The following is a 15,042-nucleotide window of genomic DNA, read 5'->3' as shown; positions in this document are numbered from 1 at the left end:
ATAATCAATTGGTAGTTTATTACATTTAGACTGATTCAGTTTGTGGATAGCAATGATATTAAATTAATTTAATCCTTCACAGATCCTTCACAGAGGATTCCATACACCTCACACTTCCTCGGGGTCTTGAAAAATAACTTCCCAACCTGTAGAATATCAAATTATTGGTTATTAATCTACATAACACTTTTTTTATAATAATAATTATTAATTAAATTTGTGCTTAAACATTTCTAAAAAGTCTACATTAATTTTTTTTTATCAGCTTCTGCCACATCAAGTTCAGACTTTTCAATAAACACAGTATCTGATGTTTTTTTTTACAGTTTCTACATCAATATCAATATCAGACTCATAATGGTTTGACTCAAGGTCACTTTCATAATCATCTACCACATCAAACAAATCTTGAGTAGCGGGGTGAGAAGTTTCAAAATAAAGTTCATTTACATTCGATAAATCATTTAAATTTAAAAACGAAGTGTCGTGGTCTTGTGAAATTTCACATTGAATAGTGTTGGTGTTAATAAATTGAGACATTATATTTTAAAGTTAAATTTAAATCTACCACCATTTCATGTAAACAAATCAGTTGCTATCGTACAGTTTACTTCCGGGTCAAACTTGCGAGTCGCGAAAATTAATCACAAAGCCAAAATACACATATATCTTTCACTTACCTATTTTAAGCATGTGGAAATATCATTTCCGAACCTTCTTCGATTGAAGACATCCAACAGTACACGATGTCATTTTGATTTACAGCGTTTAATAGCCATTGAAAATGAACACTACGAGAAAGGTTGCGCTACCTGTGAACTGCTCAAACGAAACTGTGTCATTTAAGGGGAATAATTTGAATTAAATAAACGGATTACAAACCACCAATTGTGCCAGTGTTAAAAGGACATATTCATGCTATATTGTGGAAATGTTCAAAGCATGTCATAAAGTATGAGCCGAGAAATTGTATAAAAAAGACGAAATATCCAGCGCATTTTCGTACAAGATTTTTATCTCGCGATTTCCCGACATAAACGTCAGCGTACACAAGACTGATTTTCGCTGACGACGTCACATATTTTAACGTAATTTGTCATGATTTCGGATATATATATTTTCGGACACTTTTTCCCCATTAAAATCCAGACCATTTGATGTTGCGGGAAAATATGATCCCTGTATATATATATATATATATATATATATATATATATATATATATATATATATATATATATATATATATATATATATATATATATATATTTATATATACATGTTTGATTCCTCTAAACATTTTCTAAAAATTAAAGCTTAGTTACATGAAGAACAATACAATTTCGTATCTTATTTTGATATTAAAAACCTTCCTGACTGATATCAACTTGAATGCATTTTTTGAATATTTTATTATTTCTAGCGATTGTAAATGCAAATATCATTGAAAGTTCCATTAACAACAAACTAAAACTAGAGTTGAATCCAAACAATTAGCTCATCATGTTAGGATTTTAAACAAAAGCATGAAACTGATTGGATTTAAAATCGGATTATGAACGATCATATATTTCATTATTTTACTTCGTTTATGACATTCAAATTTAGAAATCAACACTGATACAGAACACAGACAAGATGTATCTAGGTTGGTCATTGTTGTGAATCAACACACTGATGGTATGATTATTGGCATTTTCCCATAGCACACTCATTTTTTCAGTCTCAGAAGGACATGTTCATCTTTGATGTGAAGCTAAATGAAGTTCACATTATTAATTGCATGCGTGCAGGTCACATATTAATTGCATGCGTGCATGTGTGAACATATTTATCAATGGATGTTTGTTTTGCAAAAAATATATGGCGATGCAGAGAATTTCTTTGTACGATATTCATGATTGAAGAAGTTTTTTAATGTAACGCTTTTTACACTATTGATTAAGTGTAGATGCCAGATTGAACTGATTCGCAATTCGCAACGCTGAAGCCGTTATATAAAAGCAATAACATATCGAACGCGAACTCATTTGTTTAGAAATTCTAATAAAACTTTGCGAATGTCGGTGTTGATACGAATTCAAAATGAGCAATGAGCTTGCAAAGTATGCGGTTGTGACGGATGAAACGGTTTCCTGTTTTGCTGTCATATGCATTCAGAAGAAGATCAGTGCATGTTTGCAACTGACAAATATGATATATTGTTACATGCAGTTATGCGCCTTCGATTGCCTTAGTTTCATTAATTGTGGAACAACTTGCGGTATTTTGGCATATTATTTGTATGGTGATTTCCGCGTAGTTCTTTCTGAAATACCTGTTAACTCTACCTTGTTCTTCTTGAATGATTGGAGTTTTTTTTAGTACATTCGTTTACCGACCCTGGGTGTCATATAGCTGAGAGTTTGATTATTGCAAGTGTCCCGTTTAATAATATTGTGAAAGTAAGTCATTGAAAATATGTGAAAGATTGATAACAATGCTCACAGGGATCGGAAACAAAAAATACACATCTAGAAATTCAACCCAATGTATACTGTTACATATGTATCCTTAATATGAGAAGTGTGAGAGACTAAGACTTGCAGGAACCACCTGCCATGGGTGGACATATAAATGGGCGCTGTGTTAATTCCCATGTCTGCTAGGACCATAAGTTTTAATTAAAATGACAGTTTAACCCGAGCTGCAACCTCTGCTAGTGTCACTGTTGTTAGAATAAACAGACACATGGCATTCCAAGGTGAGCAGGGATGCTCCATTGAAGGCAAAAGTTATAATTAGATCTGATGTTTAGGGACCATTCTTGAACGTCAATTGGTCAGGCCTAGAACTCATGCATATTAATTATTTTAATTTCTATTGCAAGTCGCCCAACTCTTCAGTGTACTTAGAACCTTGAAACAAGTAGGTTGGTCACTCATGTGCTTGTAGACTCTGAAACTAGTGGGTCTGGCCCGACTGTTTATCATTTGTTGGGGACTACAGATAGCAATATGCAGTAAGTAATATTTTGTTACCTCATACTTGTCAGTTTTATGAGAGAAATAAGTTTCCTTATCGATAGTATTCCTAATATTTTATCAGTAAATTTTTGATATCTTAATAAGATTAAAGTTTTTTTGTAAAGGACAGGAAAACCACACATAATGTTATATGTTAATTGATTGATTGTATAAGTGTGATCTGTATGAATGTACAATTTTTTCCAGATTCAACTTACTTTGGCCCCCTGTGACTTCTTTGTGATCACCCTTCTTTAATTTCTTTAAATTACAAGTATTTACAATAGGTTTACTGGTACCGCAGTACGTATACATTTTCATTTGTAGTTATTATTTCCATTTGTTTGTGAACAACTACGTAAACGGTATTGAAGATACTACATCATCACAAACATATTATATTGATGTAGAGTATTTTTACGGAAGTTCAAGAATCATACCTCATTTCGTTCTATTAAGACACAACTAAACGTTACAACACATGTTTATTTAAATGTATTGAAATACACGAATCTTCTATCATAGGTATGTTTTCTGTATATCAAGCTGATAATATCAGCAGAAAATTGCTACCTAGAATTATCCAGTGATGATTGAATCACGCGTGTCACCTATCACTCACAAGAAGCGATTGACACATTTGAGGACACTTAATCCAATAAATTTAAATATACATTTAATAATAATAATACATTTAAATTGTTTACGTCTATTGATTAAAATATGTTTAGTTTTGAAAAATATGGTTTTGTTTTCGCAAAAAGCACGATACTAGACCTTGTCTGAAAAGTAACGTAACAATCCTAACTGCGAGTGCATGAAAATTGAGTCGTAACGTTATTATGAAGTTTTTCACTAGGTTTTATATTTTGGGGTCAGCGTGTCATTTGTATACTGCAAATCAATGAAACGATTGAATATCCATGCACAACTTTAAATGCTGACTTGGCTAATAGCTTGCAACCTTTATCTGAATATCACATGTTATAGAAAAGGACACCTTGATTTTATCATCCCGCGTTCTATAAATTAAATATCTTAAACACAGATACTATTTAAATTATCTTATGTGTAGGTCACCTCGTCACATGAATGATTGAATGTTGTAAAATCACCTGATATGCATATACAGGTTAAATGCTAGGACGTCAACAACACGTTGTTGGGGTTTTATTTATCTTGCTAAAGTCTATTGACGAGTGTTTACATCGTTTATTTATCTCAAACTAAGATAGTTGCAATAGTGATTGCCATTTTATCAGCCAAGTTACATATTCAATATGAAGCAATCTTCGGACTATGAGTTTTCGTACTCTGCATTGATTGTAGGGCGTATGTAAACAGTACCAATTACAATAAAGTGCCAGTAAATGTCTTAATAAGATCATACGTTTAATCATACCATAGGAAACACCCAACGATCCTTAAACAATGTATGTGAATAAAGAAAGTTCATATACATTATAAGGAGAGAATTTCTGAATAACCATGCTAGTATTTCAAACTCAATTACAAGTCAGTAAACAAGATTGATCACACGTAACTTAGAGTCAATAAATATAAGTCTTCACGTAATGATGTTGCACCTCTAGATTTACAATAAACTTTTATTAATAATCTTGAAGTTCAAACTAGTCTTTATAAAAAAGGTGATGATTGTGGTTTATATTGTGTAATTTTTATTTTTTGGAAGGTACTGTCCAACAATCGATACCAATAAACCCATAATAAGCGCACCCCTAGGTGTAAAATAATTTCCTTTTTAAATGCTATATATACTTATTTATTCAACATGTTTTAACACAGCTGTTTATGTGTGCCATGCATGTGTGTGTATTGTCTTTATATGATAACTTTATTGTGATATATACGTACATATGTGGTTCACAATTATTGTGCAAATTGCGACAATTTTAATACAAATGTACAATATTTCAAATCTTAATGTCAAAGAAGAATAAATTGTATCTTTTAAACATTCTTAACAACAAAGCAAATTCAATAATGTTTGTTTTCATTTGTCTCCGAATGCAAATACCTTGATTTTCAATAAAAATTGTATACACAATTATGCAGCCTCCATTTTGGAAAAAAATTGCCGCAATGTTATTATTGTTGGTGGCTAACGGGTTTTATGGAAAGAGCACATATTAAGGTACATTCATGGAAAATATGGTTCTTGCTTACAAGTTGGCAAGATTTTGCTGATAAATGAACCTAAATCCCCAAAGCTTCATTGACATAGCGGGGATGTAATAATACTTAATTTCGCTTTATATTAAGTTCAGAAAGTTTTAGCGAGCTATGTTGGTTCTTTGTAGACAATGAACAAAAAATATTGATACTGACATTCATGGTGCCCTATAGATTGTGAACTCATATATGCGCTGTAAAATGCTACAATCAATAAATACAAATGCACAATCTAATATAAATTGTTCAACAACGTTAGCATTATCAGTGTTCTTGTAATCATTAGGGGATAAGCAAATAGAACAATTGTCACCTCTTCTGTTTGTTCTGTTTATCGACGATATTGGTGATTATTTGAGTTCTTTTAACATATGTACTTATGATATTTATTTGTGATCTATTGTATCTTATTGTTTTCCGTCGACAGTGCATTTTAAAAATAATCACCGTACTCTATCACATCCATTTAATTTCAAAAAAGAACACTCTGACAGGCGGGGTTTCAAGATTAATGTCGCGTAAACTAAGGTATGTTCAAATACTTTCATATAAATCTGTAAGACGTATCCGCAAAGAATCGAAGTTTATATGAGCCGTGCTTCGTAAAAATTAGGTTTAATGCATGTGCCTAAAGTGTCGTCCTAGATTTGCTTTTGCAGTCCGCACAGGCTAATCAGAAACGACACTTTCCGCCTAAACTGAATTTTTGCTCAGAAGAGACTGTGTTGAAACGAAAAATATTATACAAGCGGAAAATGTCGTTCCTTATTAGCCTGTGCGGACTTCACAACCTAATATGTGACGAAACTTTATGCACATGCTTTATAACCCTATTTTCACAGAGCACAACCCATATAGTTTGGCCATTTTAAAGCAAATGTTTGTTGTTGTTGTTTTTTTATATAAATATTACTGATTCCTCTGTCGCTTATTAGTTGTTTAAAATTCCTTCACATAATGTACGTTTGTTTTTGTTATATTGTATTGTTTCTTTTGCTGTTGCTTGTTATATTTATATAATCAATCGACATGTTTTGTAAGCTATGATTAACTTTCCTATACTTGTGGTAGAATAACCAGAATTGCATACAATAATTATTTATATAGCCAGAAGTTATCATACTGCGCACACGTATTTATAATGTAATAGTACTTTTCAAAAAGCATGTATTGCTGATTATGCGAATGAATAAAAAGTAAACCGTATTATTAACTTGTATTTTATTTGATCTAACAATCGACGAAACGACAATAAGATCTTTTTTTAAAGAAGGGTCTACAAATATAACATCATTGTTATAGTGAATGATACATGTATGCACATGCAATTTATCAAATGTATTTATTTATTATTGCTTAACCTCGGCTGAAAACCAGAAAATCATATTTTATTTCAATGCCCGCTCATATAGTTTAGTTTATAATAATACTAGCTTTTACAATTTAATTATGTAAAAAATATACATTAATCATTGCTCACCATGATTTATTGCATCGATGATTTCCATGTTTTGTATTCTATTTCCTTAAAATAAAGCGTCATAATTGCAATACTTTTGTTAATAATATATATGTTCTTTGGAAGTTATATGCCTCTACAAAAATTCATATAAGCCGTGCTCTGTTAAAGGGGGGTTTACTGCATTTGCGTAAATTGTCGCATAGGCTAATGAGGGACGACACTTTCCGCCTAAACTTGATTTTTGCTTAAAAAATACTTTATGTAAACGAAACATGACATAAAACTGAAAGTTTCGTCACTGATAAGCCTGTGATGACTGCACAGGCTAATATAAGACGACACTTAAAGCGGGTATATACGATCTTGTCAAATATTTAGTAATAATTATAAAATGTGTAAAAAACTTATTATACATATATTTCAATATAAACTAAAATAAAAGTTAAGAAGAACATGTGTCGAAAAATGCTAAATAAGCCAGATATTTAATTCTGAAATCGAAAAAGGCTGTACAGCCGAATTCGCCAGCATATATATCATGCATGTACGATGTGAATCTAAATTTAGTTTAACGGTTCATTTGAAATTTCTGCAGCGTATCGATTCATACGACACATGAACACTTACAAAAAAGACGAATGCGTCGGTTATTGTAGGAAAATAATTACGAATTATCTTCGTCACAATCGGCTCGGGGCGCTAATTTGTATTTGCTGTATTTTATGAAATTCGTCTTAAATGTATCATTTTTCTTGCATAGTGTGTGTTATTATAACATATTTGTATCAATATTTTACAATTCAGCACATATAAAAATCGTATATACCCGCTTTAACGCACATGCATTAAACCCCCTTTTCACATATCACGGTTCATATAAATTCTGATCGCTACTGATTTCTGACGAATTCCGATCACATATAATTCCCACAAAACATTGCCATATGAATGCGAAAACTAAATATTGCGTTGAGCCTGTTGGTTTGATATAATGTCACCCTAAGCTTATGAGACAAATTATTTATGGATCACCTCCGTAGAGCTGTCTGGTGTCTAGCGATTGCTTTGATAACTTCAACCCATTGATGACTGGTGGACTCCCCATCCTTCTAAATTGGATCAATTCATTTCCAAAATTAGAGATTTCTAGTATACTTATTTCTATACTTAGAATATTTCTTACAGAAATTCTTTCAAGCAAACAGCGTAGTTTACCAAAGCCTGTTTTCTAGACGCAAGGCATAAATGGGCTAATAAGAAGTGTTGGTGGTCCGACGTGTATGTTGAACGAAAATGAACAAGAACAATATCGATTTTATCAAGCAGCCTGCTCTCTGTTCTTCCCGTGTGCGAAGGAGACGCGTTCTAGAAAAACTGGAATAAATGCATGTGCGTAAAGAGTCGTCCCAGATTGGCCCTTGCAGTCGGCATTACTAAACAGGGAAGACACTTTCCGATTTATGTAATTCCTCGTTTAAGGGAAGTCTCTTCTAAACGAAATTAACCTCAAGACGGAAAAGGTTTTCCCTGATTAGCATATACGGACGTCTCATGAGATCCTGGGATTTCACTTAATGCACGTACATGTAGCCCAGTTTTTATTGAACGCGTCTCATATTATCAGCGTGTTTAACATTGATGAAAATGTAAAAACAACAGCATTGTCGAGTAGTGTTATAGTTTTAAATAAAATATACATTTGGTAAAAATTTCACAAATATTAACTCGTGAAAACTTAAAACGCAGCAAACTGTCGCAAACATTCCGGTGACATTATTAACTTAAAAAATTTGACCGATTTAGTGCATTTAACGTTTCAAGTTAGAATGGGAGTTGATTTTCTAGTACATCCACATTCTGCATGCTTACGGCCTGAACATACGACAATACAACAACAAAGTTATTCCCCATATCAATGCGACGCCACCAAAACACAAATTTATTCAAAGCAAGAAGTTATTGACAGAAGGCCACTAAATCGTAACAACAAACCGACATTTTGATAACACCGGAAGTAAACTATAAACTCCTTTACATTAACAACTGACTATATTTGCAATATGTTGAACATAACACTGTTGGTAATACAGAATGGACAGTGAACATGCATAAGTAGTTCTTTTATCTTGTTGCACAATTTATAGACCTTCCGTTAAGATAAAAATAATGAACTTTGCGACAAAATAGAAGCATAAAACTATTTTACATTCAGATTTCTGAAAAAAATAAACAGAGAAATACATGTAGCATACTTTCAAAACAGTGGTCATCTTGTGGTATAGGCCCTTAGTACCTGTTTCTATTTAGCCTTCAAACCACGCATAGGCTAAACCAATTGTAAAGGATTGAACACGATCATATAAAAATATCATTAAGTACTGATCCTTAATAAGACCGACGGTTTTTATGCCCCTGGTAATGTGATATATTGTAGTCCGTCCATCTGTCCATTTATCTGTCGGTCCGTCAGTCCGGCATTTCAGTTTCCGGAACGTTTTCCAAACGATTTGATATATGTACTTGATTTAGGTATGTTATTTGTTCTGTATGAGTTACAGATTAAGCTCGAATTTAGTTCTGCTCCATTGAGTTTTAACGAAGTTATGGGTCTGATACCTTATTTCGACATTAACAGTTTTCCGGACTTTCTTCTAAACGCTTGCATAATTTGAACTGATGGTTTTGGTGTGTTAGTCTATCAACATGCCTTACAGATAAAGTTTGAGCTTTGTATCGACTATTTGATTTTTAAAGAAGTAACTGTCCTGGACTTTGGAAATTTCTTTAAAATAAAACTTTTCCGGATTTTTTCCGAAACGATCTAAGATGCTGGCCGTATTTTGGTGTGTATGTCCACATACATGACCTACATATTAATTCGGGTTTGTTCCGGTTCATTTATTTTTGACGAAGTTAATCACCTTGGACTTTGGTAAAACTTTTCCGATATGTTCAGCCGTTTACCTAATTTGTTGTGTGAGAGTCTTTCTGCATGACTTTCAGATCAAGTTTGAGCTGTTTTACGTATGCGGAGTTTTTAGACAAAAATGAAATGAGGGCATCTGCGGATACATTTCTTTGTATTCAACACATTAATAGAACAAAGTTATGGAAACAAGATAAACAACAAATACAACCCTAAACATGAAAATATTATGTATTACAAGAAATGTCGCATTCGCAAACACACAACGTCTAACACTCTAACATAAGTGCAACATAAATAATGGTAAAAGATGATTCATCATAGCAACAACATAAATACATGTATATCAATGATCGTCAAGATATGTGACCAATAATGACAGTAGATACTAAATAAACGTTCTTAATGCTATATAGTTGGCAGTGAAAGGTGCATAAAGGGGCCTTTTCACGTTTTAGTAAATTGATAAAAAAAAATGCTTCAGATTCGCAAATTTCCATTTAGTTATGATATTTTTGTGAAAACAGTAATACTAAACATTTACCATGCTCTAAAATAGCAATTATATGCATCTTTTGACGATTAAAAAACTGAGAATTATAAAACGTTACAATTCGAAACGATTTAACAATTTGCAGTTTTGTTTTTGTAGTTATATCTTGTGAAACTTCGAGGATTGCTTATATTAAGTATAAAATACATCCTTCATCGTATGAGCACGGACGACCGAGTGGTCTAAGTTGTAGACATTTACTCCAGGACTACAGGGATCAGTTGTTCGAGCCCTGTTTAGGGTTACTCTTTTTTTAAATTATTGATTTTTTATTGGAGCTTTTCAGATCCAATGTTCACAATTATCAATATAAAACAATTAATGCCAAACTTCAATACATGCCAAAATCTGTGAAAAGGACCCTTTAAATAGAAATAGTTATATCGGCAAAGCAACTAGATGATACAGGATTTTTATTTGGACCTCAAATTCATATACTGCGGCTTAGGACTGATCAATACTACTATAGTAGTGTTCGCTAAGGTATCAGAAAGTTTTGTTTTACTTTAAACTTGACATTATGTTAAGAGGAATCTCTCAACTTAAAGTTTCGCTCATTCTACAATTGTATTTGTTGTAAGCTTTATTACAACTACGTAAGCCATATTTTAAGTTCCATTAAATGTGCTTATATCTCCCGCATGTAATCTGTTGGAAAAGAGCCACTTACAGAGTATCAATGTGTAACTTATATCACATCTAATGAGACGTGTTACGTTCGACACACACATATTTTAAACCCTTCACCAATTAGAAACGCATTTGAACGCATTTGTTGTCCCTCAGAAAGATACATTTATTAAATACCTTTCTTACTATATCCAATTTTAAAAAGGTTTCAGTTCGGACTGTTAGATACTGACGCGCAGCAAACAACATAAAACCTGAAAAGACTGCGAGTTACTCGCAGGCTGTTCTGTTTTAATGATGTTTGCACATAGCCATTTCCACTTTGCTTCTGTGTGGAAAGGGTTAACCCTTAGGGAGAGCGCTTTGACCAATGCATTTTCCAATTATATGCATGTACTAAGCAAGGAATTGCTTATTGTCAGTCACTCTTCTTTAATGTAGCAAAGCTCTAAGCATTTGAAGATAACTTACTCGAATGTTACTGTTCGCGCTAGGGTACGTGTGATAAGGGTGATTTAATTGCGTGAAGTATGCTTTGTGCGCATACAATATTTAAATTGTAACTAATATCGAAACGCATTTTCCAATAAGAAATTTAAATGATATCAAATGCTAGTTCAAAATCGTTTCCATTGCAAACACGGGGTGTTCATCAGTATTTGGACGTTACTGAAGTGCTGTTATATTGCTTTGACGACACAGGTTGATTGTTGTTCCTGTCCTAGTAAGACGCAGTTTACAAGTATAACAACAAAACGTATTGTTCGTAACATGAAATTATACTTAAAAATGACACAATCGAAAGTAAAGACAATGACAAAAAATAGGGAATTCCTTCTCATATCTGTTTTGCCAGATTTTACTAGGTGAAAAGTTATAACAAAAACACATGAATCCTGCAAGAAACTACGTTTATTACTTTGTTTTGATATGACTGGTCATGATGTTTATGACAATATGTAAGTAAAATTGGAATCTGTCCTAAACTCTAGGTTACCTGGTCATACACTCTTTCCGAATTTTCACCCTTACAATTCACTGTAATGCAACCATAAAAACCACATGTATGCCTCAATATTGATGAAACTTGGCCAGACGCTTTATGGCCATCACGTTCTCTTGTTAATGTGAAATGGTGTACTTTTTCGCCTCCTACTATCAAACACCGTCAATTGCCGTTTCCGTCCTTTAATTAAGTTGTGTAACAGACACAAAGATATCGTTTCCAACACTAATTAATTGTGTACATAGCGTGTGAAAGATAAGAGATAAGAGTGTCCCACAGTGGATTTCTATGTTATAGCGATACAAATTAGAGCTATTAAACTACCGTGTTTTGCGCGTCAAGTATGAATACGAAACTATTTTGCGCGGTTATATTTTCTTTATTTGGTATGTAACTATTGGTATGTAAATATTTATCATGATAATCCCGTTACTCGTTATTGTAATTTCAATATTTGAAATAATTCTAGTTTCATTTTAGACGTATTTGTATAACACTAAAATACACAACATATGTTGTAGGAGTATACCTTCATTAATTGATTAATTGTACACGGTAATGATTTACATTAAGTTTATGTAAGCGATAGTTTATTTTTAATAAAATATAAGATTATAAAAGATCAAATCTTACACAAACATTCTATACAACCGTTACATATGCATATATGTTCGTTGTAATATGCTCTGCTAACAATATTTATTATATGGCCATGAAAACTCGTTCAGTCGTCAAGAGTACGAGCGTGTTTCAACACGTGCGTCACGTGCATTTCACACGAACAATAGATTGTTGTAAACTCTTAATTGTTTAATTGCAGCATTTTGTGAATCAGTATGTCCCAACGGCTGGGTGAGATACGAGCACTCGTGCTACCATTTTGGACACACAGCTTACAACTTTTTGGATTCGCAGGTAACAGCATGACGAACAATATATTTCAAGTCACTGTTCGACGTTGATGGTATTCGTTAAATATACAATTCTGTCATACATCGTGAAGATCCAAACGACAGAAGGTACGGTCGTTTGTGTAAGACATGGCATTTTAAACGGACTTTAATACCTTTTTTGCCAAATGTGAGCGGTGATTATGTTGTCCTTCATTATATAAGGCATGTAGGATAACCCGTATTTTTGGAACGCGGATATGAAGAATCTTAAAGCGAGATTATACGATATTTTACACGTGTTAACTTGTAACATATTGATAAACTATGTTACAATAAGACAAAATGGGCAAGAAAAATTATACATTGAAGACAAATTTCATAAAATGCAGCAAGGACAAATTAGCGCCCCGAGCCGATTGTGACGAAGATATTTTGTACATATGTTCCTACAATAAAAGAAGCATTCGTCTTTTTATGAGGAGTTAGTTTTTGTGTCGCATAAACATAAATTATTGCAGGAATTTAAAATGATCCGTAAAACAAAATTTAGATTCACATCGTACATGCATGATATACATGCTGGCGAATTCGACTGTACAGACATTTTCGATTTCAGAATAAAATATCTGGCTTATTTCTAATTTTTCGACACATGTTTTTTCTTTACTTTTAGTAAAATATATATTGACGTATATACATACTAAGTTATTTTACAACTTTTATATAAATTCATAAATAATTTACAAAATCGTGTCATCTCGCTTTAACTTGCTCCTTCATTGATTGCATTTCGTATTGACTTCGTTCACACGACGTTTGCTCATTACTTTACACGTTGTTCTGCCTTTTATGCGGGCAACCCGATATGATAGGTACATATAACCCTGGTTTAATGTGTACGCAATTTATTTGTATGTTTAATTAATTGTTATTACATTTTAGAGGCATTGTGAACATTACGGTGCTTCGCTGGTAAACCTTGAGTCCAAAGATGAGAGCGATTTTCTCAGAGGATTTTTGATGCTTTTGAGTGGTAAGAACGAAATACTTTTATAAACGATGTTGAAGGTAAACAATCGTTATACTAGGCTTAAATTATAACCTTTATTACATTTGTTTATTTACTTAATGACGCTCAATTGTCAGCCATATCGGTAAAATGTTATAAGCGTTTATTTCGTATTAAAATACGCTTTATATCTCCACTTAACTCCCCGAAAATATACGAAAAAAGGTCTGTAAGTGAAAAATTGTAAGAATTAGAAAAATCAATATTAATTATCTTATCTATTTTTTCTGCTAAAATCCTACTACATTCTGGCATTTTTATCGCAGTTTTACACTCAACCGACGAGACGTCTTTTCGATTTGTGGTTATTAAGTCTATTGGCTTAAGCCAATAACAATTGCGCAAAAATAGACATTAAATGTAGATTAAAAACAACGTTTGTATACAATATGTGTAGAAACATATCATTAAACGTGAATAATGTAATCAATCACACTTTCAATATAAACAATACGGAGCATAGCCTGCACCAGCATAATAAAAGCGTTATTTCAGAATTCAAAAATCCGAGTGTTTTTTTTTTATTCAGACACAGAAGAACTGTTGCAGCATTTTGTATTTTATTTAACATAAGACATACTGCGTAAGGAAAATAACTATTGACATAATTATGTGCTCTCAGACCAACAGCACTGGATTGGACTATCCGACGGGACAAACGAAGGTATCTGGACCTGGTATCCTTCGGAAAAGCGTGCGGAATATACAGACTGGGATCATGGTCAATCAAACGACGGTACTGGAGCCAACTGCGGTGCTATTGTTGCCTCGCACAACTACCATTGGGTTGATGTTCCATGTAGTCGCCAGTTCAAGCCAGTCTGTGAACTCGTGTATGTATGTATGATGAAGCTTTAGAAAAATTGAATGCGCGAATAATGTAATTTCATTTAGCACTATTATCTATTGCCTACAGTTAAAGTCAAGTTAAAAACTCGAACTCGGATTAAGAAGATACCTTCTAAAAATATTAGGTACCTACTTATTATTAAGTGGATATATAAAAAAAAGTAAAGATTCGAAATCTTATTTGTTGAGGTCACTATCAAATAAATAGCAGGTACATACAAATTATTTTATTCTTGCTTCGTTTGAGCTTTTCAACCTTATAATGTTTGTGTAATTAATCAACCGCATATAATCGCATTTTATTTACATTTAACTTTCTTAGTTTATTTAACTGCAATTATGTGTTTTAATTTAGAGTAATAACATAAATGAATATACTGAGTGGATTTATTTTTTATATTTCAGCGACGATCAATCGATTATCGTTGGATAACCTTCAATAAAAGAAATTGTTTA

At 32.7% G+C, this 15,042-nt stretch overlaps 1 protein-coding gene across 1 annotated transcript; it reads left to right on the top strand.

Moving 5' to 3' along the window:
- Positions 1-12,016: 12,016 nt before the first annotated feature.
- LOC127848172 (perlucin-like protein) lies at positions 12,017-15,042 on the top strand. Its single transcript, XM_052380475.1, has 5 exons — positions 12,017-12,161; positions 12,596-12,690; positions 13,611-13,701; positions 14,360-14,570; positions 14,992-15,042. Exons 1-5 carry the CDS (start codon positions 12,119-12,121, stop codon positions 15,017-15,019), a joined length of 468 nt encoding a protein of 155 aa, XP_052236435.1. The 5' UTR covers positions 12,017-12,118; the 3' UTR covers positions 15,020-15,042.

The sequence above is a fragment of the Dreissena polymorpha genome, chromosome 10 (genome assembly GCF_020536995.1).
Source record: "Dreissena polymorpha isolate Duluth1 chromosome 10, UMN_Dpol_1.0, whole genome shotgun sequence".
NCBI lineage: Eukaryota > Metazoa > Mollusca > Bivalvia > Myida > Dreissenidae > Dreissena > Dreissena polymorpha.
This window is presented reverse-complemented; position numbering and strand designations above follow the sequence as displayed.